The following is an 18844-nucleotide window of genomic DNA, read 5'->3' on the forward strand; positions in this document are numbered from 1 at the left end:
CAAAAAACTTTAATACATAATATGTAACCGCTGTGGTTGGAGATTATAGGATTAGGCTACGCACAAAATTGTATAATTTTAAACCATTGTTAGTGGGTAGTTGCTAGCAAATTTAGTAATTTACAAACGTTCTTACATAGCAAAGATTTTGGTTCATACGCGCTGTTTTAATATGCATATAAAAATATCGGATTACTGTATTGGATCAACCCAGATATTGATTTATTACACAATCTTTTGGAGTTATCTTATACCCTAGGCTTTTAAAGCTAAACTTAAAATGTTATGTGCAGCACTATTTAATATATATATATATAATGTTATTTGCTAAAATATATATGCTGTTTAATGCATATTTCACCGTGTTTATTGTCATAAACTGACATGCATTTAATCTGAGTTTGCTGTCTAATTTTCCCACGAAAGAGCTGTCTTTCATACACCATATTTTTTCTATGCAAAATACATCGTAGAGTTCATTTTATCGTGGATTTTTATAGCTTGAATCATTTTACTTTTATCCAGGGTGACCCCCTCACCTCCAGAGGCTGAACTTCCATCACTGCTCCCACGGTCGACCTCACTGAGGTGGTAGCGGGCTCGAAATGCCACGTGGTGGGCGTAGTAGGCGGGAGCAGGGATGGACACTGACCTGGCACAGCGCACATAGGTGTGACACAACTGGTTGGTCAGGATCTGCAGGTCGTCGGACTTGAAGTTGCTGTCGTCGTACAGGACGTGGTAATGTGCTGGTTTACTGGTACCTTGGATACCAGCGTGACTGCAGAGGTACCAGTCGAACTCGTACGGGTGGCAAACCTGGGTGTCGACCACCGTCCCGGCGGGTACATTCTTGCTCTTTCCACGTTGATCTCGTGTATCTTCAGCGAAGAATCTAGCGTGATGTCGCTTCTGAACAACGATGAAGGTGATTTGGGGTTTGTAATCTCGATGAAGTTCCCTGCAGGCCTGTTGGAAAGCTTGTAGTTCATGAATGAGCACATCTCTGAACTGTCCCTCACTGACACCATCTCGATAGAATATAATCTTCTCTGGCGCGACTTTTGTAGACGCTCGGAATTTCTTAAGTAAGATCACAACCATTTCCTTTAACTCGGCGATGATCTCAAGACGATGTTTCTGAATGCGTACCTCAGCGCTGTAGAGGTTGGGATGGGAGTCCATGCTCGCTACGACCGCAGCAATCGAGGGCGTGGTCGAGTCACGTGGCGAGGGATGGGTGACGTCAGCGCCGAAGATGATAACGGGGCGTTTGAGAATCGGGGAGCGAATACCTTTATCTATAACAGCAGTTGTTCCACCGAGTTTGGCATTGATCTTGAGGCAGATGTTCGCCATCGTCTGCATATCGGCTTTCTTTGCGTTTTTCGACTTCACGCACTGGGTGCGAATGCCATATTCAACATCTCCGTAATGCTTTACCTCCTCATAATATTCATCCGTGCTTCCTCTACCGGGAAAAACGACGACGATAAGTTGAAGGTTGGGATAATCTTTGTGAAGCTGGCCAAAAAGATATCCGATGCCATCGTAGCCACGTTTTATTAATTTTTGACAGGGTGATGGGTGAATAAGGAGGTGTTTCTCTTTGCCAGCCATGACAAGCCTGTTGATGAAGTTGTCAATCGCGCGTTCGTCGAAGAATTGTGGATTTTCGTACGACACGAGTGCCCATTCTTTCAATTCTTTCGGTTCAAACATCGCTTTGTTTTGCATATTCCAAGCACCATCTTTCGGTTTTTCGCGGGTTGGTTGACTAGCTGGACCATAGTTCAGGAGAGGGGGTTCTAGTACACGGCCTTGCACAGCTACCATTTCCGTTCCAACCTTGATACCAAAATCCCGACAGTACGGGTCCTGGTCATATTTAGCTTCTCTAATCACCCTTTGGATCTCCTGTTGGCGTCGAGGAGCTGGTATGGCCGTGTGACGGATCATTTCTCGTGTCTGGTCTGCTGTTAATTTGCCCTGACGTCGCTGACCTTGCATAATATTACACACTTCCATTGGAAGAAGATTACCTTTGGCGCCGATCTTTAAGCAAGGCAGGTCAGGGTACTTCAGAGTGATGTTATACTGGGTTTTGAAATAATCAAAAACGCTGATCATTTTGCCACTCAAAGGAAACTTTGATTCTATGGCAGATCTCTCAGAAAGGCCACTGACCCTTTGTTTTCTCTTGACATGGGTTGTCTCAATCTTAATAGTTTTCATCTCTTTCCGAAACAGCTTAGCTTGACCCTTGTTAAGTCTGGCTGGGATGTTCCGAAGATTCAGGTAATCGCACATAAAGTGAAGAACCGGTTGTGATTTGTAAAAGGCAGTGGAACTTGTGTCGACGTTCAACATCATTTTCCATTGGGTCGGACGAATGCTGACAAAACGACCATTCCACATTTGCAGTCCAAGACCAAGGTCCATCTCATTTCCATCTGGGAAACTGAAGAATGATGGCCCCACAGGGATATTGGTCATTGATGGTAGGAATCTGAGAACAGTCTGTATAGCTTGCATGGTGTTTCTGGGTATCTCAGTCAACCTACCCTCTAGAGCTTCGTTGAGATCATAGAGGCTTACCTGAGCTGCCCATTGGATTGCAACCGTATACTCTCGTTCTTTGCCAGTATCCGTTATGAATTTAATTTTAAATTCTCGTTTGTCTTTCCCAATTCCTGGAATTGGCGTGCGGCAATACATATTCTTTCCGTCCTTGTCGTAAACAAGTTTGGGCCCGCTCGGATTAGCAGTCTCGTACTGTTTGACAATACTCTCTATTATCTTTGGTGCTTCAGTTTTGGTGTAACCATCACCATTCGTTTTGAAATTTGGTTTTATAGAAGTGTCATAGTGGTGGATATCATTTTTTGGCAACTGTACTGGTAGGAAGTTTACTCTGAGACGAATCGGTCGACCAACCGTGCCACCTTTATCAGGTCGGAGTGGTGGTCGCAGCTCACCTTTCTCAGAACGAGGTGGACCAGTCGGTTGTTGTGGGGCATGGATCTTTGGTTGAGCTGCTTGAGGTTGTGGTTTGCCCGCTGGTTGGCTAGGTGGGGGTGTCTTGGATGGTTGTTGCTGAGGGGTTACTGGTGTGGTTTTAGGTGTTGCACCACCGTGGGCTCTCAAGGGTGGTTGATCTTCTCCAGGCTTGTTTGGAGACCCACCATCAGTTGTATCTGGTTGCTTTGGTTGTTGTTTTTGTGGCTGCCGTTTTTGTTGTTTCTGGTGCTGTTGTTGTGGTTGTGTGTGGGAAGCTGTGCCCAATGGCCCTCTACCATGTTCTTGCGAAGCAGGTTGGGTTCCTCCATGCTCTTGTCTTTCCGCATGTTTCTTAGGAGTCTGTGCTCCCTGTTGCGTTTGGTTCTGGTCTGGGGTGTCAGAAGATGTCATTTCTGTCCCTGCTGTCGTTCACAGACAAAGCAGTTGCCCCTCTCTCCTCCTCTCCATGCTGCTGTAGACCACCAGGGGCACTGCTTTCACTTTGCCCACCTCCTCGTCCACGTCCTTTTCCACGACGGCCCTTTCCACGTTTTTTACCCCTCCCTCTACCTCCTTGTTCCTCAGACATTTGAAATTCAATTCTTTGATGAATTTGAATGTAAGATTTCAATGATAATTCGTTGAAAACTCGTTCAAGTAAACATCTACATACGTGATTCACTGCGCTCTTTCTTTTGATATGAGTTTAACACGTCATTTCTTAGAAGGTATTTTCCAGGAAACCTATAAAATTGTTAACGAAACGGAAGTAAACAAAATACGAACTCTGACAGCCTGACAAGTATCGCTTTGTATCCAAGGTTTCATTAAATTCTTACCTGTTTTAATTGCACGACAGGGCATAAAACTTTTCCCTGAAATAATATTATGTCTCCTTTCAATAGATTTTCCTTTTTGTTGAATAATATCGATGCTCTTTCTTGGTTAAAAAAATAAAATAAAACTTTACATTCATCTTCGTTGCGAAGCTTGCCTTAAAATGCCCTGTGCCCGCGCCTGATCAATTTTCACTGACTGCAATGAAAAAAATATAATTCGTCATTTTACTTCTCACAATTTACATCTGTTGTGTTTTTATTGATTCGATTATTTAAAAGGTTTTCACGGTTGTATTCTATAGAAAATACTGTTGCTACCTACAAACATTTGCGTTTTTTCTGTGTTAATAATCACTGTAGTTAAAGCAAGAATTTTTGAAAAAGCAAACCCGCGACCAGGCCGGGTGTTAAAATTGCAACGTAGTCGAAGGGGAAATCCCAAGAAAACGAAACTTAAAATATGTGTTTGTTTACAAGTTATTTTTTCATCAATCGCAGTGGAAAAAACTGAAAATCCTGAATTATAGCATATCAGACGTGATTCCAAACCCTTAAGGAAGGTATAAGTGCAATAAATCGTACAAATTTAGTGCTTAAAACATCAGCACATAATTTTGTTTATTACGAATTATGTCATTTATGTGAAAAGAATCTATGACTATGCATTTTACGCCATATTTCATACAATGATGTAATCGTATCTCAAACTTTTCTTTTTTACCCGGAATAAGGGGCTGACTTCCAAGAAAAAAGAGGAACAGTTATTCATTGTATGAATGGTTATGCGGTAGTCTCATGAATATTTTTTCATGCTGAGAAGAATAGAATAAACAAGTCAGAATACAAGAAACTTCATTGTCAATTATTATGAGTGAGCCAGGACGTGGACGAGGGGGGAAGAGGGGAAAAGGAAGGGGAAGAAAACATGGTGGAAAGGGAGGCAGAGGACAACAGCAGCAGCAACGTGAAAGTACTCCTGGAGGTCTTCAGGAGTTTGGATATGAACAAAGGGGTGCTTCTGCTATGCCTGAACGAAGACCAGGGACAGAACAACCTCAGGCAAGTCAACAACCAGAGCAAGAAACAAGACAAGGATCATCCGTACAGCCTGAAGAGAGACCACCAGAAAGAGAAATAGATCAGCAACACAAGATGACTAAAAGCCAAAAACGGAGAGCAAAAAAAAAGGCCAGAGATGAACCGGAAGAAGCAACCACATCAGCAGAGTTAAAACCACAAGAGACAAAAGCAAGATCTGAACCACAGCAGCAGCAGGTACAACAGACTCAGAAACCACAGCAAACAAAAGAACAGTCAAGGGGTCAACCAGATGGGGCAGGCCCTAGCAAGCCACAGGAACAGCCTAGCGCAACACCATCTCAAAAGGTGCCCAGGTCAGCTCAAACTCCCCCTACCCGCAAAACACAACCATCAACACAACCACAGCCATCCACACCAACAACTAGACCTGGACCCCCACAACAACAACAGCAGCATCAGCCTCCTCATGGAGCGGAGAAACCAGAGCCCCGTGGTGAGCAACGTGGTTCCCCAACATCACACAAGGCAGTACCAAAGCCACCACGCCGACCTGACAGTGGTGGCAAATCTGGACGACCGATTCAACTCCGAGCCAACTTCCTACCAGTTGAATTGCCAACTGAAGACATCCATCATTACGACACAGATATCAAAGAAAAAGGCAAAAAAAGTGGGGAAGGTTATACCAAGGCAGAAGCTCCAAAAATTATAGGAAAGATTGTGGAATTGTATGAGAAAGAGAATCCAACAGGTCCCAAGTTGGTGTATGATAGAAATGGCAAGAACATGTACTGTCGCACTTTGATTCCTAAAATAGGCAAAGACCGTCGACAGTATACAATACAGCACACAACGGAAAATGGAAAAGAAAAGACATTTATTGTTGAAGTGCAATATGCAGCTCCTTGTAGTCTCTATGCTCTTAACGAGGTTCTGAAAGGACGTCAAACGGATGTGCCATATGATACCATGCAAGCCATTGAGGTTGTTCTACAACAGTTGCCAAAGATGAGAAAGGAAACTGTCCAAGTGCGATCATCATTTTATGAGTTGCTGGGACATGGGAAGGATCTTGGTGCTGGGGTACAAGTCTGGAATGGGACATTTGTTAGTATCCGTCCAACCCAATGGAAAATGATGTTGAATGTTGACACATGTGCAACTGGATTCTACAAAGCACAGCCTGTCCTAGATTTCGTGTGTGAGTTCCTTAACCTGAGAGACTATCCAACTCGTTTAGATGAAAGACAACGGAGAAAGTTAGCCAAAGAAATAAAGGCAATCAAGGTGGAAACGACACACATGAGGCGTAAACAAAAGGCAAGTGGTTTGTCAGTAAAATCAGCACGGGAAGAAACCTTCGACTGTGAAGGTCAGAAAATGACGGTGATGAATTACTTCAAGTCAAAATACGGTATAAATTTGAGGTATTCTGATCTACCATGTGTTAAGATTGGTCAGAAGGGAAGTCTTATCCCAATGGAGCTGTGTGTAGTTGCCAAAGGTCAGAAGAAACAAGGGAGGTTGACTGGAAGGCAGACACAACAGATGATTCGCCACACAGCCATTCCTGCTCCAGATCGCATGCAGAAGATTATGGATCTTATCAGAAAGCTCAACTACGAAAGTGACCCGTATTCCAGAGATTTTGGTATCCGTATCATCAATGAAATGGTGACCATTCAAGGCCGGGTTTTAGAACCACCCACTCTGATGTATGGTCCAGGTAACCGACCTGCGAGAGAGTTGCCTCGTGATGGTGCATGGAAGATGACAAAAAAAATGCTCGATCCAAAAGAGTTGAGAGAATGGGCTGTGATTTCGTACATCAATGAAAATGCAAAAGGTCGAGGCCCTCTTTACTTGGACAACCAGGGAATTGATAACCTAATTTATTACCTGGTAGAAGTTGGTCGTGAAAAAGGTGTTCGTGTTAATGAAAATCCATGCTTTGTTACGATAGAGAAAGGTTTCTTTGGTACAAATAAGCTGTTTGGCAATCTCAAAGCTCGTTATCCTAATTTGCAGTTAATTCTTGTCGTCTTACCTATCGATGGTGATGACTTTTACGAAGAAGTCAAGCACTGTGGTGATGTTGTCCATGGTATAACCACTCAATGTATCAAATTTGACAAAGCATCAAGTGACTTCAGTGACTGGAGAAAAAAAGAGACGCTTGTTAACTTATGGCTTAAGATTAATGCAAAGCTCGGAGGAACAACTTGTGCCCTTCACAGAGACATAAAATCCCCAATCCTCCGGGATCCAGTAATCATATTTGGTACAGTATTTTGCTTTGAAATTTCAATAGTTAAAATTTACAACAGTGGAAACACCATAATGGTAACTAACATTTGGAAAAATATAATTTTCTTCCAAACTATAGTCATCAGGAAAAGAATGTTGATAAACTATAGTTTAGTTAAAAACTTGGAGAATTATATTTTTTAAAATGTTTACTCTTTACAGAAGTTCTATTGTTCATTACTTAATTACCGCACTTTAAATTGCCTGGCTTTCTACAAAAATGCAAAAACATACCCTTAAACCATTTGGATTGCTGCAGCTGTAATTTATATCGCTAAACATCATCATTTGTCAATGGTTTAGGAGCTGATGTAACTCATCCTGGTGCTGGTGATAAGTCCAACCCATCCATAGCAGCAGTGGTAGCCAGCAAGGATTCTTACCCAACCCTGTACAATGCTGAAGTTCGTGTTCAGAAACACCGCCAGGAAATGATTGAAGATCTAAAAGACATGGTCAAAATACTCTTGAGGAAATTCAGGGCCTCAACAAATGCAATTCCAGGAAAGATTATCTTCTACCGGGATGGAGTAAGCGAGGGCCAATTCAAAGATGTCCTCATTAATGAATTGTCTGCAATTCAAAAGGCATGTCTTGAACTGCAGCCTGGATACACACCTGCAATAACCTTTGTTGTTGTCCAGAAACGTCATCATGCTAGACTCTTTGCAGTTGACCCAAGGGATCGAAAGGGCAAGAGCCAGAATATACCAGCAGGTAAGTTTGTTGGTTTAATTGTTTAGCTTACAAGTTAAGATATTTGGTGGTGTTCCCCCTTTATACCAGAAGCCATGTATGATAAAAAAAAAACTTTCAATGTTTCAATCAGGATCTTTCACTATTATACAGGTACAGTGGTCGACCGACAGATCTGTCATCCATCTGAATTCAATTGGTACCTTTGCAGCCATGCTGGTATACAGGGTACCAGCAAACCAGCTCTCTACCATGTTCTCTACGATGATAGCAACTTCTCGTCCGATGAGCTGCAGATCTTGACCTACCAATTGTGCTACACCTATGTGAGATGTGCAAGGTCTGTGTCAATCCCTGCCCCCGCCTACTACGCCCATCATGTGGCATTTCGAGCTCGGCATCATTTAAAGATTGAGAACAGCACGGAGGGTAGTACCGCATCCGATGACTCTGGCCCCAAAGAGGTGACCCAGGAGATGAAGAACTTGGTCACAGTGCATCCAAATGTGAACTGCACCATGTACTTTGCATGACATTGCTTGATGCATGACATTAATTGCTTGATGCATGAATTGCTTGATGCATGACATTGCTTGATATATGTAATATCTATTATAAGCTTTCTTTTATGCAGGGATGGGTTAAAATTATGGTTAAAATGTTCAGTTTGTGAACTAGTTGATGAACAGATTAAAAACAATGTATTTACAACATGCTCATCTACAAATATATATTAAAAGAGGTGTTAAATATGTATCACAATATTGCACCATAATTGTGTGAAATTTGTTTTGCCATTCAATTCAAACGTATATTTACATGTAAACGAATCTGCTCACATCCGAGGTGATTCTCTTGCCTCCTCCTAAAATAATTTAATTTCAATTGAATTTGACGAATTCATGGCCAAACAAAATTATTTCCTACTGTGGTAAATGCGAGGCAAACGTTTGTTTCACTGAAGCAAGGTCCATCATACCTCATCTTTTTCTAAAAGCTCTTCTTCGTTAATCCTGGTCTCTTTATTTCCATCTCCAGTCAAAGTTTTGTTCATTTGTTTCAGAGACTCCATCTGCTGTTTCTCCTTGGCTTCACGGACCTTCATCTCTGCTTCAATAACGGCAAAGAAGTCGGCTTCAGCTTTTTGAATGAGATCTTCCTCGCTCTCCTCTTCCTGCTTCTCTGCATCATCTCTGAACGAGGATATTTTGACAACGATCAATTTAATTCTGACCATCTAAATAAACAACGTCTGCGAGAAATAACATTCGCAACAATCTTACTTTTCTTGTTGACTTTTAGATCTTTCTTTCAACTTCATTTCGCGATGTCTCGTTTCCAAAATTTTTTCCCGTTTTGTTTCACGTTCAAACATCTCAAAACGAACACATATACACTTAGTTTTCATTATCATCTTAATTTTACTGAATTTTATTGTCCTCTTATCCAGCAAACTAAATGCTTACCGCGTTCACAGACGATTTCTCATTTCTCTGAATGTTGCAAAGACCATTAGAGAGTTCAAGCAGGGTGACTGTACCAGCGTGCGAGCCACACGCCACAAGACGACCCTGATCTTGGACACGGAGAGAGTTCAGAGCTTCGTCACAAACCTGTCACAAATGGTAGTTATGAGAACTAGATTAGTAAGTACGTGGCTTTGCAATCTGACCCGCGCACGGACAGAAAGAGGTCTGTCTTACCTGTATGCTGAGTGTTGGGTCATTTTGTTTAAAGAGGTAATCCCATACATCAACAGTACCGTTCATCTTCGTCGTGAAGAACACAGCTGGTCGCACGGGGCTCCAACAACCGTCTGTCATGTAAGACATGTTCTCTCTGCAACAAAAATTCACAATCATTTAGTTTTCGGCAGTTTTTCTCTCCAAAGGCTGACACACATCGGACGCGATCCATCAGTTTTCATAAGCAACTAACTTTGTTCATGTCAGACATGTCTGGGGCCCATAACTCCAGATGTTTCCTTCCAGAATTGAATTTATTTGGCAGGCTTTTACCTATACAAGCAAGTATAAGTAACCGCCTATAATGTTACTACATAGTACCTTGTCCACATGATGGAAGAGTCCCGCAAATCTTCGGACCAAATCTGAAGGTGAAGGTAAGAAGTAGTCACCATCTATGTACTAATTATCATGCTGGTGAAAACCATCCATCTATACCACCATAGCATACTTACCCTGGCTGCCCAATCACCAACGCTCAAAAATTGTTTCGGGAAGAATGGATTCCTCTGTCAAAATAATCAAAATAAAAATTTTCGCTCGCAAACACCCTCTAAGATGCGCTGGCTATATAGCATGGGACATTCAAGAGGAATCACACGGCTCCACAACTACAGGCATATGGCTGAATTATATAAACATACTTGCACAGCATAAACAGGACCGTAATGTTGAGTAAATGAACACACAATCTTGTCACTTGGCGACTTGGCTTTCCTGTTGCAAAGCAGCACCGAGCCTTGTTCTGTTCCCACCATAAACTTGGTCGGCATCGTGGGTTCATACTCCAGCGACATTCCACCCATGGGACGAGGGTTTTCTTTAGGGTTTGGTACGAGTAACAGGCTTTCCGTCGGTTCTCCGAGCTTACGAATGTCCCACCAGAGAACCTGGCCATCTGTGCTGGTCGTAAAGCATTCCGTGCCTGAAGAAATTGAAAACAAAAAGGCCAGTTATTAACAGGTTTAAAGGCGGATTTTTGTGCGATTTTCTTCTTTTAATAGATGCAAACGAGTGAATTTGGATAAATTAGTTACTGATGTTTATATAAAAGCTCTTATACATCAGAGCATTCGTAACTAATTACTCATTAAGAGGAAAATCGCAGGTAACATCGAAAGCGTTAAACGGGCCTTAACAAAACAAAAACCGTAACTAAAAGAACTCGCACCTGTTTTTGACTGCAAGAATATTCCTTTGTAAACAGGATCTCGATGGCTCTTCTCAATCGGCGTCATCTCAACTGGATGGGAGCCTTTTCGTGTATCCCAAAAACCTAAATGGTAGATATCAAAATATGAATATAAAAGGCACACACATGTCTTCTTAAAGGGAAATTAAACACATATTTCTTGAGGTGAACTTACCTATTTGTCCATTGTAGCAGCCAGCTATCAAAATATGAGGATCTTTAGGATTATACTCCAGGCAAACCAAGGGTGAAACAGGTTTTAAGGCCAACTCCGGTTTGTTTGGGTTTTCTAAAAGCAGATGAAACTTGGTTGAAACTTCACATAGTTGCTGGGCTAAAATTTCTACATTTTGAAGTAGTACTCTACTGTACCTACCAATATCCCAAATATATGAGTCCATTGGAGTGTCTGATTGAGACTTTTGGAACTCGAGAATGGAGTAGGACACTGCCAGTTTTTTCGCACCGTCAGGGTACCATGATAAACTGGTCGCGGTCCTCTTCATTTCATTTGGATCTCTGTGGAATTCAAATAGAGCTAGTTAGCTTGTATTATCTTGAGGGTGGCTGGTTTAATAAAGATTAACTTTAGGCTGGTTTAATAATTGACTTTAGGATGGTTTAATTAAATAAAGATTGACTTTAGGCTGGTTTAATAATTGACTTTGGCTGGTTTAATAATTGACTTTGGCTGGTTTAATAATTGACTTTGGCTGGTTTAATAATTGACTTTGGCTGGTTTAACTAAATAAAGATTGACTTTAGGCTGGTACGTTTATTAAAGATTGGTTCAAATATGGAGCTTGTAAAGTCTTTAGGCTGGTTTAAATTCCAATAAACTGTCAACTGTGCTAATTATGTTTGAAAGGGCATTCTTAGATATCATTGTTACATTCAAGAACTATGGGTTACGAACCTGAACACATTGATGGTTTTTGCAGATGGTGGTTCCCCTGAAGAATCACTTTCAATATCATGAAAATATGTTTCATAAATGTCAATTGCATTATTCTGCTGGATACAATGTTCCATTACCTGAATAATGATCAAATTAAGATGGGATTATGAGGATAAATCTGAGGCCATACAGTATATATATAACAGTTGTAGGGATAATTAATATGAAATTGTATTATCTTACTGATCCCAGTTGCTGGATTATATTGATGTAATTTTCATCCTTCTCAACTTTCTTTCGAAATCGGATGGTTTGTTCCACCTCAGCAGGGTTGATATCCTTTGGCCAGCCGCCTTCAACATGGTTTATCCCACGGCTTTCTGTCTCAAATCTTTCTGTGTTTAACTAGAGTTGCGAAAGGTCCCAATTAGGCTATAATTTACGGGGTTGGTAGCAAAATCCAGATTTATCCTTGTTGATCAGAACTGTGTAGAAACTAGGTGGTTTCCTGGAAAGTACCTCACCAGTCACCAGCTCACCTCATGTTCGGACATTTCCTGAGAGCACTGAATGCCGGTGTCGCAAGGATTTCTCTCAATGTAGTCACCGGCAAGTTTCTCATCTGGTGGGATATCAACATGCAGCTCTGCTTGACGATCTGAGAAATTACACTGCCGACCAAACTCATTTCTTTTCTTTGTATATACATAAACTATCTCCATTTTTCTTCAACTTGATTAACTGGAAATGAGTTGCATGTTAGCAAGGGTTACCATCACCCTATTAATTGCATTTAGTCGGACAGTTGATCATTTGTTCTGCTGTTTGTTTGTGGGAAAATCTACCATCTCAATTAATACCCCCTGTTAATACGACTTTCTAAATCGTGACTCGTTTTATCACCTATTTTTTATTGGTTTTGAAATGCTACAATTCTAAAGTAAAAATAAAAAAGTTTGTCTGTACTTCAAGTTTGTCAGAATAACTTCACACAAGTCTCTTTTTATATCTAAAGTAGATCTTGGGAGTTGGGATCTTGTCGCCTCCCCTTGCTTGTTTTAAGTTTTCTGCTGGAAAATCTCAACCTAGTAAATCAACGAAAATATTCAAGAGAAAATACATGTGTCCTACCTTGCTATAAAACGTCTATTCTTTTGGAGAAATGGTTTTAAAGGAAGATTTCTAGGTGCAAAAACTCACCAGCCATGTCCTTTTCAAATATGGCGGAGTATACATGAAATTCGTTGCTATGGATACGTCGTCCGGGACGTCCGCGCGAGATTCGTTGATAATCTTCTTCAATGGAAAGTCCGTTCTTTCGCCAAGTGCTGGGTTAGCTGGAATGATATCTCTTCAGTTTTCAGTTGTTTTTTCAATTTTTTTATTTTGTTCATCATGTTTTTCGTACAAAAAATACTGTTGTTAAACTTATATCAAACGGATTTGGTTTGAAAAAAAATTTTCGGCTCACAACAACTAGCATCCAAATACTATTCGCCATGAAAATTATGACATATGGTACTATATACATATGAATTAACCACTTATGTATATCTAGGTAGCTAGAAATCCCCCGTCAACAGGCAATGTCACACCATTTATCATACTTGCTTTGTCACTCAATAGAAATAAGATGACGTTCACCACTTCATCCACCTCTGTAATGAAATACGATCAAAAATACGATCGTTATACAGAGATTATCTCACAGATCTTTATACAGAGATTATCTCATAGATCGTCATACAGAGATTATCTCTCACACCATCAGATGAAGCATTGGATTAGGAAACCCATTAGGCATTACCTGAAAAGCGTCCTAATGGTATCTTTTCCAACATCCCTTTAGCTTTGACGGATCTGACCAACCGATTCTTCCCATATCTGTTAGAACAACCGTTGGATTCACAGAGTTGACCCTTATCTATGAAGTTAGAAAATGAATAAGATATCAATGAGTCATGGCCTATGAGTCAGAGAAAGTTGTAGTCTGGGCAATTCAATTGCATTTCCATGCAAAAAAAGAGAACTTACCTTGTGTGGTCCCAACTCAAGAGCCATCATTTTTCCCATCATGTCAAGAGCAGCTTTTGTACAACCTGGAAATATTTCATTTCATTTTTAATTTTTTTCATTTTATTACCGTTTTTCACTTTGTCAGTTACAGTACCCTGAGCTTTCAGAGATGTTGTCATGACTCATGGACACTGAACTACATACTGTAAACTGTGTGGTCTTTCAAAGCAGACTGGGAAGCTTGACTTGATACATTAACAATAGATCCACCATTCTTTCGAGCAATCATTCCTTTTGCAACAGTCTACAGATGAACAGGACATTCATACACTAATAGATTTAATAGGACTTGAAAAATATGTCCATTGGCATCCCTTAATTTTTGCAATAAACTGCAAGATTGTAGAATTGTGTGTTAGCATGGACAAAAGTGATTAAGTTATCAAGTCAACAAAACAACACTATTTTAACAGTACCTGGGCAACAAACAAGGCGGCTTTCACATTGACATTAAATGATCTGCCAAAAGATGGGATTGTAAGGTAGGAATGTAAAATTTGGGTGAATTTTTTAAATGAATAACAGAAATTCAACTATGCATGGACACAATTACACAAAATTTTATTTACATTTGATTCAGCATTCAACACTTACAAGTCAAATGCCTCTTCTGTCACTTCCATAAAAGGCTCCAGTTTTGCTACAGCAGCATTATTGACAAGCAAATGAATGTCGCCAAGTGAAGACAAAACTTTTCGAGTCTCTGCAATATTATTCAAATCAACGCAGACTGTTTGAATTTCGGGCACCTGAAATAAAAGCAATGGTTTGGTCATGCATTTGTTCCATCTTAAATTCTTAGGTCTCATGTGACTAATTCATAGATTCTAGTGGTGGAATTGAGGCTTGGTAATTAAAGTGAGTTTGATGGTGGTCATTCTATGTGTTGGCTTTGTACTTGGTTGCGAATGCTTGCAAGCTAGCTAGTACCACTTCTTCCTGTAGTGTGGTCACTGTGGTGGATCATCCTTACTGTAAACGATTCAAGTTGGGTTAGTTGACCAACACTGTAATTTGTGAGTTAATTATTGTGAGTTAATTATAATGCCTAATGAAGGCTACCAATAGTTTTTTACGCAGAGATATGTTAGTTTATGGTCTATTACATAATTTACATACTTCTTTTCGCAACGAATCCAAGTCAGACTGGGTTCTGGAAAGAGCGATGACCTCTGCACCACATTTCACCAAAGTCTTTGCAGTATCCCGACCAATTCCTAGACAAAAAAAGGGGATATATCAGCAAAAATTACTGTGAGAATTGTGGAAATATATCACATTCATTTACCTTTTCCAGCCCCGGTTACAAGCGCACGTTTTCCAGCAAAATTGATTTCCATAATTTCCTAATTTCTTTCAAATATTGCAATTTGGCAATTTGCAACCATTTTCGTACCCATGGCCTCTAGACTGACCGCGCGTTAGAGGTGCTCTGGGTCGAACAATGAGTCAAAAACCCCAGTGTGTGGTGGAGAGTGACTTGGTTATGTCTTGGATAAAGTTAGTTTAGTTTAGGTTTCCTCCTGTAGTAACACTGGATGAATAAGAGATGATCCTTACTGGATCTCTAAGGAGAATACTTTATTACTGAAAATTAACTTTAGAATATATTTACAATTTACAAATCATATTCATCATTTACAATGGGACGTCTCAGCAGAAACCTAGGCTGACTTCTGAGTAGACAAAGAAATCAAAACTGACTGTGCCATCATGGTTGGTGTTTACGAATAATGTGGGTTGCCATGGACACGGAATCTATATATACACGTGTACTCTGGGTTGCCATGGTTGCTTAGGATTCGAAGTTCCACGTACTGGACCGCAATCGTGTCTTTGACAAACTGTATGACAGAAAAAACAGAATGTTCATTGTAGAGTGCTTCGGTGAAGAGGGTGAATGCACAAAATACTTACCTGAACTTCAAATGTCTGTAAAAAGTCACCATCACTATCAAAGATATAATTTCCTAACTGAACTCTTTCGTTGCCAATTGGGTCCTTCCATGCCTAAGGGAAACATCCTGGAGTAAGAAGCAATGAACGCCAGGGAATATCACGGAACGTAATGCATGATTAGGGCCGGCAAAGTCGATCCGTGTGTAGTCAAATAGTCGTAGATCCTGACGTTTGAAAACTCACCCAAACAGTGAATTCCTTTGGGGCGCTTGGTATTCGACCATCACCAGTTGGTGAGAGCAACTTGGGGATGTGTTCCAAACTAAAAGCCGTTGGTGTTAGGATTTTGGACAACTAGAAAAAGGAACCGCGTTGAGATTTTACTTTCCAAGACATACAGGCAAAGTTTCCGGCATGCAAACTTCAATACCTTTATCACAACATAACCCTGTTGACCTTTAAACGCCCAGCAGTTTCCGGGACTGTTATCAGACTGGTAAAAAAAGGACGCATTCAACACCTTGCATTATACAAAGTAAAAGATGCTAAAATGAGGGTCTCGAGGGGCTGGAGAGTTGGATGTGGCTTACTTGAAGTATCACTCGTGGGTGTTTAACATCTAACCATAACGGGACACCAAAGACTACCACTCTGGCTGCACCAACATCGTACGTTTCACTGTGGTAAGGATCATGAATCTGGGCACCTGGAGAGAGGAATACTCATCGAGCGTGTTCGTGGTGCAAATGAAAACAAGGCTTACACGAGAAATCACGTAAGTTGACGGAGAGTTTAAACTCATCTTACCGGAAGACTCCAGCGCAAAGTCCGCCATTCCAACTTTATCTGCGTTATACCTTTGCAGGGCTGCCTGAACAATATCCTGTACAGCCTGCAAGTTAGAATACAAGATATCAAGTTTGATAGGTGGGGGTGGGGTGAGGTTGGGGTAGGGTGGGGTCCATGAGATGGGCGCCAAGCGGGGGATTACATCCACGTACCTTCTCTGAAAGAAGCGATTTGTTGTCGGAGGGCGAGTCTGAAAAGAAACAAGAGAACTAAAACATCCAACCAAGAGTTGGTACTCTGATGCATTAATCCGTTTCTCCAACTGACGGATGCGAATTTACGTGACGGATGCGTTCACCGGCTTTTTGCCTGGAGTAAGCCAATAGTTTTCCTCTTGTTATTACAGCTAATAAATCACATACGCCTGTGGGAGATTTTACCTGAATGATTGGCAAGTGCTTGCAATACCGTCGACAATCTGTCCACCTTTTCTTCAATTTTCCTCAGCGTCTCGGAGCTCCGATCTGCGTCCTAGATATAGTATAGCCTCACTAGGTTAGATTGATAGAGTTATATAGATAGAGTCGTATAGCGCTAGGGTATTTCCAGAAATAATACCAATGACAATGGAATACTTACAGCGTTTTTAGGTGGATCATTTGATTTATAGACTGCAATATTGAACAGAATCAGAAATCAATAGATTTATGATAGAATGATGCCTTATTAGAAGCCTGAAAGTTATCCATTTTTATTTTACCCTGCACAAGAGCTGCGGTCAGAACTCCAGCCAGTAAAACAATAAGAAATCCAGTCTTCCAATATTCTTGCACGTAATTTCGTATTTTGGTAACAAACTGTGGAATAAGATATGGATATGTAGTATACATTTGGCCGGAAAACATTTACATCTTTATTCTTTAGGGCCTTTTCAGACCCGATCTTACATCATTGTCATTGTCATTTTCATCAAAAGAAACTCCAACATCAACGTCCGCATCCTCGTCTGTAAGAAACAACAGCATCAGCGGTGAATGAACATCATTCTGGAGCCCCACAGTCACAAGGGAGGCTCAACTGAACATCGATTCTTATGTGGAGCATGCCATATCTAAAGCCCTGTTCGCTTATGGTCTAGCCTGGCCTAGAGACAGCTTAGCAGGACCAGATAGCTTATGTTCTCAGGACAAGGGCCATAGTTTTGTCGAAGTGCTGCGTTTATACACAACGGAAATCTAGACGTTCAAATCTTGAACTAGGCCTTGTAAACACAGCTTATGCAATTCGAAAAAAACAACAAAAGCATTGTTACCTGATGACGCAAGTCTTCCGTCAAGACCTAAAGAAAATAGAAGAGTTTCCTGGGGTTATCGCTCTCTACAATATTTACGGACGTCTTTCCAAAATCATGTTGAACCCGGCTCTGGAAAGCGAGGTGTAATCACACGTATTATCGTACCGTATAAATGATCTGGCGTGTCTTTTAACTCTTCATATTTGCCGTAAGATCTCGCCATCTCGTTTGTCTGTTCCGGGTTCTTGTTTGTAGAATCCACTACATTGTTATTATCGTCCTTGCTTGAGCTCTGTTTGTTTGCCAAGGACTGTAGATAGGCCAGTTCTTCGGCCTGGTCCGTTGATTGTCCAGAGAGCCTTGGTTTGGGAAAAATGATGTTATCAAATGATTTTTAAATACGCCATTAGCATTTTAACTGAGGCTTACGAGAACAATAGCCAACCTATAAATTCTATTGAAAACTGATCAATTGTTTTTCCATATTAAAGTTTGATATGCATAATTTCTATTTCAGTATCTTTAGTCGAGTGTGTAGTATTGAATTGTTTTATAATACTATACAATAATCTAAAAGCCTACTCCCCCCATACTCTGCATATAGTAGCAATAAAAATAAAAATTACACCATTTTGAAAATACAAACCTTCGCGACCGTCTGCGAGGCCAGTTTTCAGAATCCTCCAAAGCATCTTCCGTCTTTTCAGGTGTTCCCTCCGCAAAGATGGAGTCTTGTTTGACAGACGACCTTCTCCGGGCCATGCGTTGAAGTTATTTACTGAGTCACATATCCATTTCCCTCCGCTTGAGGCGAGATTCTGCACAAAGAAAAATGCTAGTTTGAAAACTAAAACACCTTCACCTCCGCCATTTTTATTTTTTTGAATGAACTATGACGTCATAATGAGAAACGAACCAATGGGAAAGCAGCATTCACCTGAAAACATTTTCATATTTTTTTCATACAAGAAACGAACGATTTTTTGAACTTATCTCAAACGACTTTGAAAGAAAAATAACTTCTTCTGAGAGAAATAATATTCGGGAACGCACACAAGCAAATTTACG

General features: G+C 40.7%; 5 protein-coding genes across 6 annotated transcripts; 1 reads left to right on the forward strand and 4 right to left on the reverse strand.

The window, feature by feature from the left end:
* Positions 1–186: 186 nt before the first annotated feature.
* On the reverse strand, positions 187–3983 carry LOC114519447 (protein argonaute-2-like). Its single transcript, XM_028539574.1, has 3 exons — positions 3840–3983; positions 3413–3744; positions 187–3369 (listed from the first exon to the last, which is right to left on the reverse strand). The coding sequence occupies exons 2-3, from the start codon at positions 3587–3589 to the stop codon at positions 454–456; spliced, it is 3093 nt and encodes a 1030-aa protein (XP_028395375.1). The 5' UTR covers positions 3590–3744; positions 3840–3983; the 3' UTR covers positions 187–453.
* A 276-nt stretch (positions 3984–4259) lies between these two features.
* Positions 4260–8528, forward strand: LOC114519274 (protein argonaute-2-like). Its single transcript, XM_028539379.1, has 4 exons — positions 4260–4399; positions 4571–7161; positions 7491–7904; positions 8037–8528. Exons 2-4 carry the CDS (start codon positions 4707–4709, stop codon positions 8414–8416), a joined length of 3249 nt encoding a protein of 1082 aa, XP_028395180.1. The 5' UTR covers positions 4260–4399; positions 4571–4706; the 3' UTR covers positions 8417–8528.
* Positions 8529–8593: 65 nt separating this feature from the next.
* Positions 8594–12954, reverse strand: LOC114519275 (dynein intermediate chain 3, ciliary-like). Of its 2 annotated transcripts, XM_028539381.1 has the most exons (16): positions 12919–12954; positions 12685–12803; positions 12258–12459; positions 11962–12123; positions 11737–11855; positions 11197–11339; positions 10996–11109; positions 10800–10904; positions 10273–10553; positions 10084–10137; positions 9950–9993; positions 9587–9722; positions 9350–9496; positions 9167–9258; positions 8863–9076; positions 8594–8748 (listed from the first exon to the last, which is right to left on the reverse strand). In XM_028539381.1, exons 3-16 carry the CDS (start codon positions 12438–12440, stop codon positions 8719–8721), a joined length of 1824 nt encoding a protein of 607 aa, XP_028395182.1. In that variant the 5' UTR covers positions 12441–12459; positions 12685–12803; positions 12919–12954; the 3' UTR covers positions 8594–8718. The 2 variants fall into 2 exon arrangements, with proteins under 2 accessions (XP_028395182.1, XP_028395181.1); XM_028539380.1 differs by lacking the exon at positions 12685–12803 and having other exon boundaries at positions 12850–12939.
* A 259-nt stretch (positions 12955–13213) lies between these two features.
* On the reverse strand, positions 13214–15274 carry LOC114519276 (L-xylulose reductase-like). The gene is given in 9 exon segments (XM_028539382.1): positions 13214–13376; positions 13526–13573; positions 13576–13642; positions 13753–13817; positions 13939–14038; positions 14211–14253; positions 14389–14543; positions 14914–15011; positions 15083–15274. Coding segments are annotated over 9 exon segments (732 nt in total). The 5' UTR covers positions 15135–15274; the 3' UTR covers positions 13214–13272.
* A 125-nt stretch (positions 15275–15399) lies between these two features.
* Positions 15400–18624, reverse strand: LOC114519448 (SUN domain-containing protein 1-like). Its single transcript, XM_028539575.1, has 14 exons — positions 18423–18624; positions 17942–18135; positions 17795–17821; positions 17430–17488; positions 17243–17339; positions 17122–17153; positions 16923–17013; positions 16695–16732; positions 16501–16585; positions 16284–16399; positions 16124–16186; positions 15937–16047; positions 15712–15804; positions 15400–15638 (listed from the first exon to the last, which is right to left on the reverse strand). The coding sequence occupies exons 1-14, from the start codon at positions 18536–18538 to the stop codon at positions 15519–15521; spliced, it is 1242 nt and encodes a 413-aa protein (XP_028395376.1). The 5' UTR covers positions 18539–18624; the 3' UTR covers positions 15400–15518.
* Between the last annotated feature and the right edge of the window lie 220 nt (positions 18625–18844).

The sequence above is a fragment of the Dendronephthya gigantea genome, unplaced genomic scaffold, assembly GCF_004324835.1.
Source record: "Dendronephthya gigantea isolate DGI-Jeju-01 unplaced genomic scaffold, DenGig_1.0 000013F, whole genome shotgun sequence".
Classification (NCBI taxonomy): domain Eukaryota; kingdom Metazoa; phylum Cnidaria; class Anthozoa; order Malacalcyonacea; family Nephtheidae; genus Dendronephthya; species Dendronephthya gigantea.